The sequence below is a fragment of the Orbicella franksi genome, chromosome 1 (assembly GCF_964199315.1).
Source record: "Orbicella franksi chromosome 1, jaOrbFran1.1, whole genome shotgun sequence".
NCBI classification, from domain to species: Eukaryota; Metazoa; Cnidaria; class Anthozoa; order Scleractinia; family Merulinidae; genus Orbicella; species Orbicella franksi.
In genome coordinates this window covers 32,827,148-32,843,117 of record NC_138145.1, presented here as the reverse complement: position 1 = coordinate 32,843,117, position 15,970 = coordinate 32,827,148, and the positions used below count along the sequence as shown (strand labels likewise).

Sequence of the window (15,970 nt, the reverse complement as noted above, 5' to 3'; positions counted from 1 at the left end):
TGATCACCAAACTCGCTCCTATGAAACAGCCAAAGAATTTATTTCATTTGCCTAAAACCACAAGAAATAATCACAAAATTGCAAATAAATTAATGACCGTCACTTCTGGCGAAATAAACTTGAAAAGTAAACACGATCTTATTTGTCACATAGCGAAAGTGAAAGCTGCAACCTCAGCACATTCCATGGCTGACGTAATACCTTCCTTACACGTATTTATTGTTCCCTTTGAATCCAACACTTCGATAAAACCAAAAGAAAATATATTTTACCCACAACAAAGAAACAAATATCCGTAAAATTGTCCATGTATTAACGTTTCAACAGCTTTTGGCAAATAAACATCACATGTTGCGTGACTCAAAATTTGGCCAAGAGGGAGTTTGGGTCTGGTCACTGACGAAAAAAATAATAATAATAATAAACCAAGGGTAGAACATGAACGGAGTCTGCATCAATATTTGAGCACTTTCCTGGTTTCTTTTGTCACAAATTTACAATTTGCGGAGTATTAAAGCCACTAACTTGGGAACTTTCTGGTCTGTCTTACAGACACAATTAAGGCAAGAAATAAACAAGTCACTAAGGAGAAGCAATTCATTTGAACCCTGACAAACACACTACTGCAGATTGAAAACACCAGATGACATTTGTTGAACCGACCTGTGTGTAATTCTAAAAGTTACGCAGTCACAGTAACATTTCACTTTTGCAATAAAAAGGGACAACTGGCGTTACCTGAAAAATAACTGCCGTCCTTGGTCACATGACATGACATATAAAATACCGTGTGGAAAGATAGTGTATAACACTAACAATGCTAGAACACATGCATCTTACATGTTGAGTTCTTCCATAAGGAAAACCAGTCAACATTTGTACATGATTCTGTATGCAAAGTATCCTCCACCTAATATGGAAACCACAAACACTAACTAATCTACGCATGCGTTTAGAGCAAATTAGTTTTGTTGTAAAGAGAATGGTACCACAAGGAGAGCAAGGGGTTACCTGAAACAAATATATAGCTTTGCGATGTTCATATCCAAGTGACAGTGATGGAACATGTTTTACATAGAGTACACATGTACCTTTCCCACCCCACCCGCACCACTTCCTTGACTCTAGACTAATTAATTAATTGAATTTAATTAATCAAACAAACATTAAAGTTTACGCCTTAGTGCCATAGCGTCTTAGTAAAATAGCGCCTTAGTGCCTTGGGGCCATAGCGCCTTGGGGCCATAGCGCCTTGGGGCCATAGCGCCTTGGGGCCATAGCGCCTTGGTGCCATAGCGCCTTGGTGCCTTAGCAGCAGGCAGCGCCCAAAACCATCCCAATAGTGCACTCTGCACTAAAAATAGACATTAAATACTTGGAACATGTGGCAAGAAGGTCTCTCCATTTCATGCTAGGTGAGATTTACAAGCTGCTGCCAAAGCAAAAGCACAAAAATAAAAAAAATAATAAATAAATAAATAAAAAACGCTTGATTCAGTCTTTAACACTGTTTTCATAAATCCAGCAAGGCTGCTGCCTAATGATTGCCTGTTCGCCTGAGGTGCCTGAGTTACGAGTGTGGGCGACTAAAGTTTTGTTCAAGGAGCCCGAGTGGGTGCCTAAACATGGAGTTTTCATTCCCATCTTATCTGTCCGATGACTTCAATCTTTTGTAACCAGGAATTGTACCCACCTATTTGTATCTTTGTTCCACCAACATAGAAATTCCCAGTAAAAAGTCTACCGACCATCCCCAATCATCGTACATTTGTTCAGTAAATTTAAGGTTTTTCACTGGCTAGTCCTGGATCACACACATTCTGACCAGCCAGGATGTTTCTCATGAAATTGGTCATAAAATTACGAGAAATATGGGCCAAAAGTCTCTCTCTCCAGTCCAATCACAAAACAGCCCAAAACAGCCACACTTGAAAATCACCCTATAATGCATTGCAAGCTCAATATTGAATAAATGTACATCATATTATCCCAATGGATTGTGTCTCTGTTGAGATCTTACTGATTCAAGTTGCAAGATAACTACTTTGACAACAAATGTTTTTGGAAATGGAGTTATGATGCTGCTGACATCAAAAAAATTGTAACTGAATAAAGATACATTGTCTAAATTCCAGTACAATGTATTTTGTTTTGTTAAAATAGAATCACAAAACTCAAAAACAAAAACAGCAATATAAATTATCAAAACAATTGTCACGACTCCTCCCATTACGAGAGTATATTTTCTCCAAAGTAGCTGCCAATATACTGTAATGCAGTAACGCCATGTCACAATCAAATTTAGTGTATATTAATGTCCCAAGTCTGGGCTTATATTTCATGATTTGTACAATGTACTTTGTTTTGTTAATATAGAATTGCAAAACTCAAAAACAAAGCAGCTATATAAATTATCAAAACAATTGTCACGACTCCTCCCATCATGAGAGTATATTCTCTCCAAAGTAGCCGCCAATATACTGTAATGCGGTAATGCCATGTCACAATCAAATTTAGTTTATACTAATGTCCCAAGTCTGGAGGAGGAAAGCAGTGAGGCCAAATTCAAACCCCCAAAATACCTCTTTCATTATTTTTTTTTTCATTTGCAGCTTATATTTCATGATTTGTACAATGTATTTTGTTTTGTTAAAATAGAATCGCAAAACACAATATAAATCATTTGTGAGAAAAAAGCTGCAGCACTTGCACGGATAAACCAATTACTGAATTTTGTTCAGTTTGACCTTAAATAGAATTCTTCCCCAGACATGGCCTGATCACTTCGCTGAACGCTTGATTCCAAAAATTTGATTGATATAAGACCATATTAGTGTCTCATGGAAAATCTCAACAGGGAGAAAGGGGCTGCCCCCCCCCCCCCCCGGCCACTCCAAACAATTTCCACAAGTAACTCCACCCCAACCTCCCCAACCCCCAGAATTGACCATGGCAAATTTTATCCTGGGCTCCTAGAAAAATAGCTTTGGCTCCTAACTTTTTAAGTTAGGAGCCCAAAGGGCTCCTTAAAAATTTCCTTAGGCAACAGCCTTGATCCAGACATATATAAGTTCATACTTTTAATTCCCGTCGTCATAATCCCAGTGTTTAGCTGACATCAGCAAATATTGGCACATATTTGCTTGATAAAAAAACGATTGAAAACATACCTTTTTGGAATTGATTATGACTGTTTATAATTTTTGTAAATCTTAGTTACATAAGCTGCTTTATATTTTTGTATTTTTAAAAATGTAGCACATTACTTTTATATTTTTTATAGATCTTTGTTTTAGTTTGTTAGCCTGTTTTTATGTAAAGCACTTTTGAATATTTCATAGTATTAGCGCTATTTAGTAGTAGTAGTAGTAGTAGTAGTAGTAGTAGTAGTAGTAGTAGTAGTAGTAGTAGTAGTAGTAGTAGTAGTAGTAGTAGTAGTAGTAGTAGTAGTAGTAGTAGTAGTAGTAGTAGTAGTAGTAGTAGTAGTAGTAGTAGTAGTAGTAGTAGTAGTAGTAGTAGTAGTAGTAGTAGTAGTAGTAGTAGTAGTAGTAGTAGTAGTAGTAGTAGTAGTAGTAGTAGTAGTAGTAGTAGTAGTAGTAGTAGTAGTAGTAGTAGTAGTAGTAGTAGTAGTAGTAGTAGTAGTAGTAGTAGTAGTAGTAGTAGTAGTAGTAGTAGTAGTAGTAGTAGTAGTAGTAGTAGTAGTAGTAGTAGTAGTAGTAGTAGTAGTAGTAGTAGTAGTAGTAGTAGTAGTAGTAGTAGTAGTAGTAGTAGTAGTAGTAGTAGTAGTAGTAGTAGTAGTAGTAGTAGTAGTAGTAGTAGTAGTAGTAGTAGTAGTAGTAGTAGTAGTAGTAGTAGTAGTAGTAGTAGTAGTAGTAGTAGTAGTAGTAGTAGTAGTAGTAGTAGTAGTAGTAGTAGTAGTAGTAGTAGTAGTAGTAGTAGTAGTAGTAGTAGTAGTAGTAGTAGTAGTAGTAGTAGTAGTAGTAGTAGTAGTAGTAGTAGTAGTAGTAGTAGTAGTAGTAGTAGTAGTAGTAGTAGTAGTAGTAGTAGTAGTAGTAGTAGTAGTAGTAGTAGTAGTAGTAGTAATTCATCTTGAACAAAAACTTCAACCCCAAGACTTTGCGCAGTTCAACAGGATCATAGTTTCAGGGCTCAAAATAATTTTCGGACCGTGGCCGGTTATGTTGACCAGCCAAAGTAATGTTAGCTTGGTCATGTCTCTTTTCTGACTGGTCAAGATATTTTTTAAAAAATTAGTAATGCTGGCCTAATTAAACCCACAAATATAATTTGTTTGTTCCAGTCATTGTTAGACTGTTTAAAAATTGGCCTAATAAAAACAAAAGGTTAAAACTTAACCAAAGATAGCCTTGTTAAGGCTCAGCAGCTCAATGAAGTGGCACACTGTCAGTGGAATTCTTGCCACCTGTCAAAGTAAAAGTATTGAACGGATGCATATTATTTGATGAAACTTCAAACTTTTCGATCGGTACAGTGTATATTGAATTCCATGAGCTGTTGTTTTGATGTTCTACAAAGTATTTATGTCCACCAAAACATAAATGAAACCAAAAAGGCATCAGCAGATCCTAATTTTGGGCTTCAGGAATAACTGGGTTAACAAATATAGCCAACAAGCCACTAAGGAGAAGCATTCTTTATTTGACCCCTGACAACCACGCAATAGTTCTAAAACAGCAGACGAAACTTCTTCAAGTGGGCTAGGGGTGATTCCAGATAATATGCAGTCACAGTAGCTTTATTTGCACTAAAAAAGGGAGAACTGATGTTACCTGAAATACAGCTGCTATCCCCGGTCAAAATAGTCCAGTCCTGGCCCTCTCTCTGTCAAGCAACACAACGGTAGCATTGAATGAGAGAGAGGGCCAGAACTGGACACTGAAGGCTAAGTTATCTGCGCATGTGTTTCAAGCAAATTGACTTTGTTCTTAAGAGAATAGCACCACTAGGATAGCAAGAGATTTGCGAAAACAGATATAGGTTTGTGATATTATCTTAAAAGTAACGTAGGCATAATATATTTTATGTAGTAAACAGAGGTACCTACCCCACCCCCTTACCACAATGCTAATTAATTACTTGAAATTAATTAATTAAACAAACATTAAAGTTTACACCTTATTGTGTTATGGCTTAGTGCCTGACCAAACAGCAACCCCCTAAACCATCCCAATAGTGCACTCTGCACTTATAAGGCCTTTGGCTTTTTTGTTGGTACATAATTTTCGTCCTTCGTGTAACCGCAACTTACTGGTCTCAAGGTTCTAAATCAGATTCCGGATTTGTGCTCAATGTTTCATTTACAGCTTGATGGAAACGAAGCAGACTGCAAAATGAGTGTTTTGATGTCATGGAGTCCCATAGTGTTCAAGTTGGAAACAACTTGACAATTGCACGAAAAGTTTTGTTTTGGCATCTTGTTCGTCAATTTTTATGCAGTGAAACTGAAAGAAACGACAAATATCTTGACATTTGTAGAGCAATACCTTTGAAATACATGCCAACAAAGAGAGGTACTCTGTGACAAAAGTGTGACAGTTGGGCAAATCTAAAGCGTCACGAAAAGCTGAATCTGATCGAATTCCCTTTGCTGTACAGAAAACCTCTGCTGTTCAAAAGGATGAATAGTTTTGAATTCGGAATTGAAGACTGCTGCCGTCCAAACAGATGAACAAACGGATAGCAGCAGTGGTTCAAACAGCTGAATATTTTTCTGAACAGATAACTCCAGCCGTTCAATCGCATTTCTATCTATATTGAACACATGACAAACAACAAGCGAACAATTTTTAGCCATTCGAACAGATACCCATTAATCTATGTTTTTGTGTGAGAGGTCAAAATAAAGAGATCAAAAATCTAAGATTTACAGTTGAGGATTTGATTGTTTATTCAAGAATGAACAACGTGACCCTCTCAACACGATGTGACCAGTCAACATGACCAGTAAGTGAAGTTTTTGCCCAGTCAAGTCACCATTCTGGCCGGACATTGTCCGTTGACCAGCCGTTATTTTGAGCCCTGAGTTTTAATTCCCTTGATCATAATCAAGGGTGAACCAATGCGGAACAACTCAGTGAGTAGGCGGAGAAACTAGTGATTTGTAAGTAATCTGTACTGTTAGAAACACCATGTCATCACAAGGAAGGCAGCACTGGCTAGTTCCACCTCAAGGTAATGTTTTTGATGGTTTGAGTGATTTCTGTTCGTATTTCCACAGTAGAAAATACCTTTTCTCAAAAAAAATCCTGCATGACACAACAAGAAATGATACTGGTTTCTCCACCATCTAGCAGAAGCGTGTTAAGATGAGGTCAATAAGTATCAGCACATCTGAACTAACTGTTGCAAGCGGTAATTGGATTGGTTGTTCATAGAAGCTTCAATCTGATTGGTCTGAGACACATACATTCCCATCCACCCATTCAATACATACACCTGACATGTCAACTAAGAAGTAGTATTTTTTTACAAAAAAATGACTCAAAAATGGCTTGTCAAATAGGAAAGAAAACAAATAAGGGCAACGCAATGCAAGTACATTGCAAAACATCGTCAAATGTAAAATAATGTTTTGTTTGGGATTAGACAGTCTGATCGGGTGATGAAATATCTAGCAAACATATGACTCGGTGAATCCATAGAAGATTCATGAGATGTCGGGGAGAAAAAAAAGTTTAAAATCAAGTGAGAAGATGAGGATTAACTTTATGTTGAATGATTCCTAATATAGATTACTGATGACTGAGGCCAAAAATAAAAGCATCCTCTCTGCAATGAGTACTTTTTATATTATGAGAAAATACCATCAGCGAAACTGTAGAAGTAACAAAACAGACCAAACCAATTCACAGATAAGTTAAAATGAAGTTTGTGGCAGTCAATGAAGAATGCACAGAGCATATGAGCCATTTTTGCGCCAAATTTCACAGTCATTGTTGTCATCCCCCCAAAAGAGGGCTGTATGTATCATAACTTTCTTGAAACCAGATGAACACTCTGGGCCTCTTATTAAGGAATTAGAGATCCTTAAACTGATCTTGTTACCCTTCACAATGCACTCTTCATGAATCATTATTATCATAATCTTCTTCCATCTTCTTTTGCAAATTTTTTTCAGACAGTACCATCCATACACTCATACAACTCACACAATACCAGGCTTGCTTTCAAATCAACCTATTATATCAATACCATCAAAACAAACTATGGTAAATTCAACATTCACTTTGCAGCTGCAAAAGTTTGGAATCACCTTGAAGAAAGCATTAAACACCTCTCCCTTAAAACGTTTAAAACAAAGTCAAGTTAAAAGTGAAGAATGATCATCGCAGTAAATTTTCCAATTTAAGCAATTGGAAAGAAGAAGCCTGAAAAAATCAGGGCTTCAACGGGATTCGAACCCGTGACCTCCGCGATACCGGTGCGATGCTCTACCAACTGAGCTATGAAGCTTCATAGCTCAGTTGGTAGAGCATCGCACCGGTATCGCGGAGGTCACGGGTTCGAATCCCGTTGAAGCCCTGATTTTTTCAGGCTTCTTCTTTCCAATTGCTTAAATTGGAAAATTTACTGCGATGATCATTCTTCACTTTCATCTACTACCGCAGTTCATATATGAATTATTTCATATAACTTTACATCATTTCACTCCTCACGGGAAGATATGAACTCAATTAATTGACCTCGCTCCCAATGTGTGGCTTCATAGCTCAGTTGGTAGAGCATCGCACCGGTATCGCGGAGGTCACGGGTTCGAATCCCGTTGAAGCCCTGATTTTTTCAGGCTTCTTCTTTCCAATTGCTTAAATTGGAAAATTTACTGCGATGATCATTCTTCACTTACATCTACTACTGCAGTTCATATATGAATTATTTCATATAACTTTACATCAAAGTCATGTTAAATATCTTACAGTCTTACTGTTCATGAGTTTTCAAGTGGTATTTAATTATTTTATTTGTTTATGTTTTTTTTATTTTATTTTATTTTTTTGTCTCTTTCTCTTCTTTTTATCTTCTTGCATTCATCAAGCTTTAGTGCCAACCTACATCTGATATGTAAACATTATTTAGATTTACTCAGCTCAATTAGCTTTTTAGTTATTCTGAGTAAATGTTACCTTCATTTGCATTAATATATTATGCTGTAATTTAAGTTTAACTTTTAATCTGGTAATATTAAATAAAGCTTGTTGTTGTTGTTGCTTTGCTAAGTTGTTTGATGTGATGCTAACCCATTACATACATACTTACATACATCATTTATTTGTTTACGCAGGTTGGCACTGTGATTACCAGAACCATTTGTCTTTAGATTAAACCAATTCACGGTACACTGAACCGCTTGGTGTCAAGACACACCAATACACAGAGAGCTAGTCTGTTTGGTACATGTATTGTACTAATTAAAACCATTGCTGAATTGTGATCATTTTGTCTTCATTGTACCATTTCAACACGGACAACTATACAATTTCTAAACTGTCTAAACCATTTATTGGTTGACTCTTCCATTCCACATTCCATTCTTTTACAATTTACTTGCAAGCCCGAAACCTCAACAAATTGTTCCAATACAGCAAAGGATCATGCAAGCAATTTTTGAGCGCCATCTGCATATTCACTCAGCTTACATTCAGTGCTGTCAACTGTGATTCCTTTTACCTCATTATCTTTACGAATAGTGGTAACTAAAACCTCTGCAAACAACATAAAAATGTAAGGCGAGAGTTGACAACCCTGCCTCACACCTCAACTTAATTCAAAGAAACCCACTGACCAACTGTTATTTATTCCACAGTTTTCGATGTCACAGTAAAGTAAGTTGATCCACTTAATTGGAGATGAGCTGAAACCAAATGATGGAATGTTTTGAATTCTCAACAAAATTAATGCCCATTCAATGGTAGAAAGCTTTTTCAAAGTCAACAAAGAGAAGTAACTTGAGAATAATTATTCTTTGATTCTGGGTATGAGATAACATTATTAATCAAGCAACTGTTTTCTGCAGTAGAGCACCCTTTCAAGAAACTAGTTTGGTCATTGTCTCCTAAATGTTGCAAAACAACCTTGAGTCGTGAAACAATGCCTTCCTTGGATCCAATTTTGTAGTTACAGTTCAATAAAGTTATGGGTCTCCAGTTTTTTAGTTCTTGTGGTGCCTTGCCTTTTTGGGGATCAATGAAATGATGTCTCTTAAGTCTTGGGGTTACAGTAAGCTTACCCCTCTGACGGCTTTTGTTAAGGCCATGTATAACAAATGGAGAGACATCCTTGCAAAACAATGTATAAAATTCAGCAGGGCGGCCGTCTGGTCCAGTCAATTTACTGGTGTCCATTGTTTTTAAAGCCTCTAAGGATTCTTTTTCAGTCAAAAGTCCTTGGCATTTGTGCTTATCAATATCATAGAGTGAAGGGCATTCCTGACCGAAAAAGAAGTTAGCAGAACATGATGTCACTCTGTGTTTCTTTTTTTTTTTCTTTTTTTTTTTTGAAGCGTAAAGCAGACTATAAAAAGAATTGTATTCTTTTAATATATCTGGGTCGTTCCTAGCATATGACCTGTTGCTCGCTTAATCTGGGTTATTGTTTCCCTCTTACGTCTATTTTCTAAATTCAGGAAATATTGGCTTTTTTAATCACCTTCATTAATTGCACCATTTGGCTTTAGACCTATTGTAGTTATGGCACCTTTTGTTTTGTACTGCATGATATTCTCCAATTCATTTTTCTTTAAGCGTATTTGTTCCTCAAGGACATCTTTAATACTATTTACACCCTGTTCCAACATTAATTACTTAATCATTACTGAAAGAAAGACTGAAAGACCAGTAAGCAGTTGTGAACTATTAACTGAGAGTTGTGACAAGTCAGTTGTGGTATTAAATTTGAGATCATGTTTATTTGACCATACCCTTTCCCTCAGAAGTGAGGAACAGAATTCAATTTCCATTTGCCGCAAGGTTTTGAATGGCAGGGCTTCATGATCCTCCAATAATCTAAGGAATGTGTACACACCAGTTGCCAGAAGCACTGGGTTCTTCTCCAGCCAAGCCCTGAAACCAAACAGACAATAGATTACCAGTATACTGACTTGTACTGACAACAAAATGTTTTCCTAACGGTGGTTTACAGCACATGGTCATACTTTGAGGGACAGTGATAGATCAAGGCTCTCAAGTATCCACAAGGCGAAGCAAGAGTGACTGAGTCACCATCTACAGTGTTTAACATGGTGATCATCTGGATGATCCAGATTAGGGTTAGCAAGGAGCTGATAAGTCATGCAGTGGAGGTCAATAACACACCAATATTAGTAACACCTGTCCTTATTTATATTAGTCCCCAGCCTGTTGAAAAATCATGCACTTTAGAAGGAAAAATATTTCATACCTATTGTTGTTCAGTAACCCTAAGACATTCTCTGCAAGCCAAATGTTTGAAGGTGAGTTATCTCCTCCAGAAATTTGTCTGAGAAGAGCTTGACAAAGCCCCTCAACACCAGGAACAGAGTTCTTTATTAGTTCGCAAGAGAGCCACAGTACCTGCAGAGGACAACAACAGGGTTGTCAAAATAAGCCGGCAACCGGCGCATTTCACCGGCTATTCTGAATACTGCGCCAGCTACTCCAAATGTTAGTACGTCAGTTCTGAGCATGATATTGGAGAAATAAATTGGAAATAAAATTGTTCAGGTAATAATTTGTTTGAATCCAAATTGGATCGGAGGGAATAAAAAAAAAGTGTGTGACACAATTCGAAACTGATTTAATAAGACATGTGCATCAGCGCCCACACGGTGGAAAAGGAAGTCGTTTCGCGGAGCGAAATGGATTGTAGGAAATCGAACTTTACTTAATTTTAATTTTGTTAAAAAGAAGAAGTTAACAGAAAAATCAGAAGATATTTACCAATTGAAAGTGATGAGCAGGTAAAAGTTGATAAAAACTCTCCCCTTTACACATTTCACACAACGCCTTCAATACCCTGACCATGAGACAGCAATACAAAAGTCAATTGGTTCCTGTGTTTAAAGACTAATTTATGAATTATATTAAAATAGCTTACCAGCCATGTTAAACTGATCCCTAATCAAACTTGAAAACAGCCATAAAATGTTCTACACCTAAGCACATCATTTTAATCATTTTACGTGTAGATTCCAACAAAACACAGACTATTTGTACAAAATCTTATAAGTATCTGGTGAAAGGTAAGTTTTCGTTCTATAAATAGGATTGCGGTGTTATTTTTTTTTTCAAAATTAATGAGACAGGTAGATTTATTTACACAATTATTACATGTAGTATCACGACCATCAGCAGCATCACGACCATCAGCGGTGTGAAACTGGCTGATACCCTCCACAAAACTGCAGAATCACTGATACGTTTTCCCTTACTTTTAATGTAAATAAAAATACTCCTCTGTATTTTCTGAAGCTAGGTAGTAATTTTCTAAAAACACACACGGCTTAAAAATGGCTTCGAGTGATACAAATACCGGGGTAAACACAAAATATTTAGCTTAGAAACAAAGTTGCTACCAGAAGCTCATCAGATAACGTGTGTGTCAAATCCGTTCGCTTAAAAAACGCTTAACATTCCAATCTTACATGTAAAATATATGAAAGAAACGTGTTTCAAATTTGATTTAATTCAAGATGAAGCCAAGAAATGCTTTCAAAAGCACCAAAATATTGAGAATTTCAAAGCCACTAATTGCCAAATTTGTCCACTAAGAGATAACTCTTGATGAGGCTCTTGATGATTTTATTCACAGTAGTGTTCTTTTTTATTGCCTCTCTAACCTTTTTGAAAAAGACCAGTTGTTTTCAAGATGATATACTGTGCCAAACAATGTAGTTTTCTTCATGCGCACTACAGTTTTTCAGAATTTGTAATTTTTCAGACACACCTTAGCCACCTACTTTTTTCCATGGAACCTACTAATCAAAACCCTACTGACAATCCTACAACAATCCTATTCATTTGCTTTGAATTACTGCAAGTTCTTCAGCTACACTTTATCAGAAAAACACAGGTTTCAGTCAGGTAATCAGAAGTTAGTTCGCAGGTCGGTGGTTTGAACCCTAGTGTAGGCAGCTTTTTCTTTCTCCGAGCTACTAAAGGATAGTTTGGTTTTATAAAGGAAAATAAAAATGTTCAAGCAATAATTCAGTAATGTAGTTATATAAAAAATGAGGCAATATGGAAATTTGAAATAATTTGCAGAAGAAAAACACTTCTCGAGTGTGAAACCCTTGCACGTGATTTTTGGCAAAGTTCCAGTTAAAACTGCTGTCAAAGCTATCAGTGGGTCAAATTATACTGCCACCTTTGTTGCATACCAAATGGTCTTCAAGTTGGGAGCACTTGTTCAACTCCAAATGCCAATCCCACATGACTTACTGTGATGGAACTTACTTTGTTCCACACCTAAAGCTGGTCAATCATCCTCCCATCCCTTCAAACTTCAACCTTGCTCTCAACCATCTGCAACAAGTCAGGAAGAGGCTACTAAAACTGGAACTCTAGAAACCTTTACTGGGACAATGTACATGTATTTACTGGGACGGATAACAAGGACACTGCCACTGAGTATTACAATGTGTCAAGGCAGCTTATGAAGGATGCTGACATGAATCTGCACCAGTGGTTCACAAATTTCCCAACATTGGCCACTATCATCAACCAGATAGGGACAGGATCACTCAGGACTATTAGGCATGATCTAGAATCCTAAGGAAGACACATTGCAGTTTCCACCAAAAGCCATTGTCATTCCTCCCGACGTGAAGTTCACCAAATGACAAAGCCTAAGTTCTGCTTCATCAACATTTGGTCCCATTGGCTTCATCTCCCTCACTGTGGTTGTAGTACATCATTCATTTTGTCCATGCAGGATACGGGATATGACTGGGATGAAGTTCTCCCTGAAGAACTACAACAACAAAATTGCCCAGGAAACCGAAGAAGCCTCATCATTCATGACCTCGGTTACCTGGACTTTGACAAAACTATGCCAGTAGAAATGCATGTATTTTGTGATGCATGCCCAATGATTGCAGCTGGTTGTTGTATCTTGTTTGTACAAAATGACAAAGTCAGGTTTTTCGCTTCCAAGGTCAAAATCACTTCATCTAAACATGCGCAAACTGTTACCCAGTGCCTGCCTTGGTGCAACCATAGTAGAGAGTTTCAGCAGGGACTTTTCATTTAGCCCATCATACTACTGCACTGACTCCACCTTTTGTCTCCATTGGCTTTTCAGTAACAATCAACTACCTGTCTTCATCTGCAATCAAACAACAGAGATCCTGAAGCTTACTGACCTAACTAGCTCGTCCCATGTCAATTAAAGGTCATTTTCGATTGATACACTACCCAAAAATTGCACCTCATTAAGGGGACTTATGACATCAATCACGTCTTGCTAGAGTCAAGGGGGTGACACAGCTTGTCGATTTTCCGATGGTAAATGCCATTTTCGATCCATATGCAGTCCAAAAATTGCTTCTCATTAAGGGGACTTAGAATATAGATTAATCACTTCTTGCTAGAGTCAAGGGGGTGATACATGAACAGTTTGTCAATCCATATGGTTGGTATGGAAGGTAAAGGTAGATTTCAAGCTGTATACAGTCCGAAAATTGCATGTCATTAAGGGCACTCTGATTATTTTCACGTACTACTGAACAAGGTGGGTGGCTTTGTAAAATTTTTGAGTATGATCAGTACATGGAATGCTTCAGACAATAGATTTGTTTACGATAAGTAAAATGGATCTCATTCTTGACCAACACGATTGAGGTCCACACTGTTGTCTAAACTCATCTATACTCTGCTAATTTTAACTCATCAAAGTGCTCTTTTAATGGAGGTTGAATTCGTTTGGGAGAGTTCTATTTTTTTGAACAAAATCGAAGTGCTAAGAGTTGGGTAATCTAACTCATCAAAAAGATGGCGCTTGATTGTGTACGTTTGTCGAGACAATCACATTTGGAGTTTCACTTAGTTCCATAGGCTTTTCATTCTGTTTGGTTCTATTGATTACGCTGGGCTACACACATTGTAAGTTCGCATACAAAGTAGGCCAAGACAGTGAACATTTGAACATGGAGTGAAGATTTTGAATGACTGAGCTTGAAATGAAAGAACTGGGCAGTGTCCGGTGGCCAGCTCGCCATACATGACATCCTTTGATATTTGACTGTCCTTCATTTAGTGCACATGTTCCAACCATCACAGTCAACATTGACAGAGGAGGAGATTTGAGAGTTTGTTTGCTCCAGCATGGTAGCGTTGGTGACTTTGTGTCTTTGTCTTGCCATGTGCTCCAGCATGGTAGCGTTGGTGACTTTGTGTCTTTGTCTTGCCATGTGATGCTGAGATTTGAAGTATAAGCACCTTTAACAACAGTAACATTTTAAAAAAAGCCACCCCATTCTCCATGCTGGGAGAATGAGTTAATCTGAGAGACCAATTGAAAGATTTGACAAAATGTAAAATTTAACAACCTTTATGGGTGTTTTGTGTTGAGAATACAGACGTAAAGTTTATGGACATTGGCATCCACAATTTTTTACTTTTATGCATTTTCTTTTAAGGCATTATATAACAAGTTAAAATTTCTGTTTGTTAAATAATTATGTTTCTCGTCCAAAATTTGAAAACAACCTGGGTATTGACTTCGCAGTACACAATAGGAACAAGCTGTAACAATAGCCTCCGGTTGATATTTTCTTTCAATAAAACGCGTGTTGCTCACGTTTTATAAAGAATGAGGAATACTGTCGGGTTGCTCACATTTTATAAAGAATGAGGTATACTGTACTGACGTATTATTTCCATTGATTTTTTCTTTCCTATAAAAGCATCTGGCATTTTACTGCTCGCGCTTAAAGAACCAGGTATACATGTATATTTGGCTTGCTTGCTAGCCCCCAGTTGATATTTTCTTATGCTATATGTGTAAAAGCATCATTTTGCTGCTCACGCTTAAAGAACAACGTGTACATGTATACATGTATTTGGCTTGGCATTTACAATCCATACAAACCATACAGATCGACAAACCCTCTCACCCCTTTGCTCAAATAACACGTGATTATACTTCAAGTCCCCTGATGTGATACAATTTTCTGATTGTATACGGACCAAAAACTGTCTTTTACGATCTGTCAAACTGTTTGGATCGTGAAGTTGTAGTTTCGAACTGTGTCAGTTTGTGTATATTGGACATGACTGCACAGCTTCTGAGATATCCCATGTGGAAGTCAGTCTTCTTCGTGCACAAAAATTCAACACTTTAGGTAAGAGAGAATACCTTCTTTTAAAAGGAGCAAACTTGGCCCACCCAGCCCCTATCGCCTGACTTTAACCTTAACGAGGTTACACCATTCTCCATGGTGGGAATTAATTTTACTAGCCATCTGATAGCCAAGATTGGTAGCAGGATTGAGAAAACATGTTATGTCTGCCTTTTCACCTGTGGTACCACTTGTGATGCGAATTTGGAAATTGTTAATGACCTGTCAACCAATCAGTTCCTTCTCACACTCAGGCATCACTATGCTGTCTATGAAAAACCTTTGCTGATAATGCCAAAACATTCTCAAAGGGGATGAAGATATTAAGAAGTTGTTCAAAGTTATAGAAGATCAAAAGGTCCAGCATCACCTAGTTCAGAAGAGAGTGCAAATGAGGAACATTCCTGCCAAGTCACTGCATTGGGGCAGCATGTACGAGTGAATGCTCAGCATAGTAAAACTGTCAATCAAGAAAGTTCTTCATTGTACTCTAATCAGTATGCCAGAGATGCAAACACTCATAAAAAGGTTCAGGCAGTAGTTAATGATCGTCCAATCACATTCACCTACCATGATGTGAATGATTCAGAACCTTTAAAAATTTCAAGGCTGCTCTAGCTATGATTTTGATGTCACTGC

General features: G+C 37.4%; 1 protein-coding gene across 4 annotated transcripts in view; it reads right to left on the bottom strand.

The window, feature by feature from the left end:
* LOC145479208 (integrator complex subunit 3-like) overlaps window positions 1–15,970 on the bottom strand; it is a 306,674-nt gene that overhangs the window by 211,873 nt on the left and 78,831 nt on the right. For 3 of the 4 annotated variants that reach the window (XR_014048403.1, XM_081457501.1, XM_081457510.1), the window contains exons 5-6: window positions 10,414–10,565; window positions 9,935–10,076 (exon numbers count right to left, since the gene is read on the bottom strand). Coding sequence is in view for 3 of the 4 variants with exons in the window: in XM_081457501.1 (XP_081313627.1) it covers window positions 9,935–10,076; window positions 10,414–10,565 (294 nt within the window). In the remaining variant the exon portion in view is untranslated. Of the gene's footprint in view, window positions 1–9,934; window positions 10,077–10,413; window positions 10,566–10,931; window positions 11,008–15,970 lie in introns of all 4 variants that reach the window. The other variant, XM_081457521.1, reaches the window with a different exon arrangement.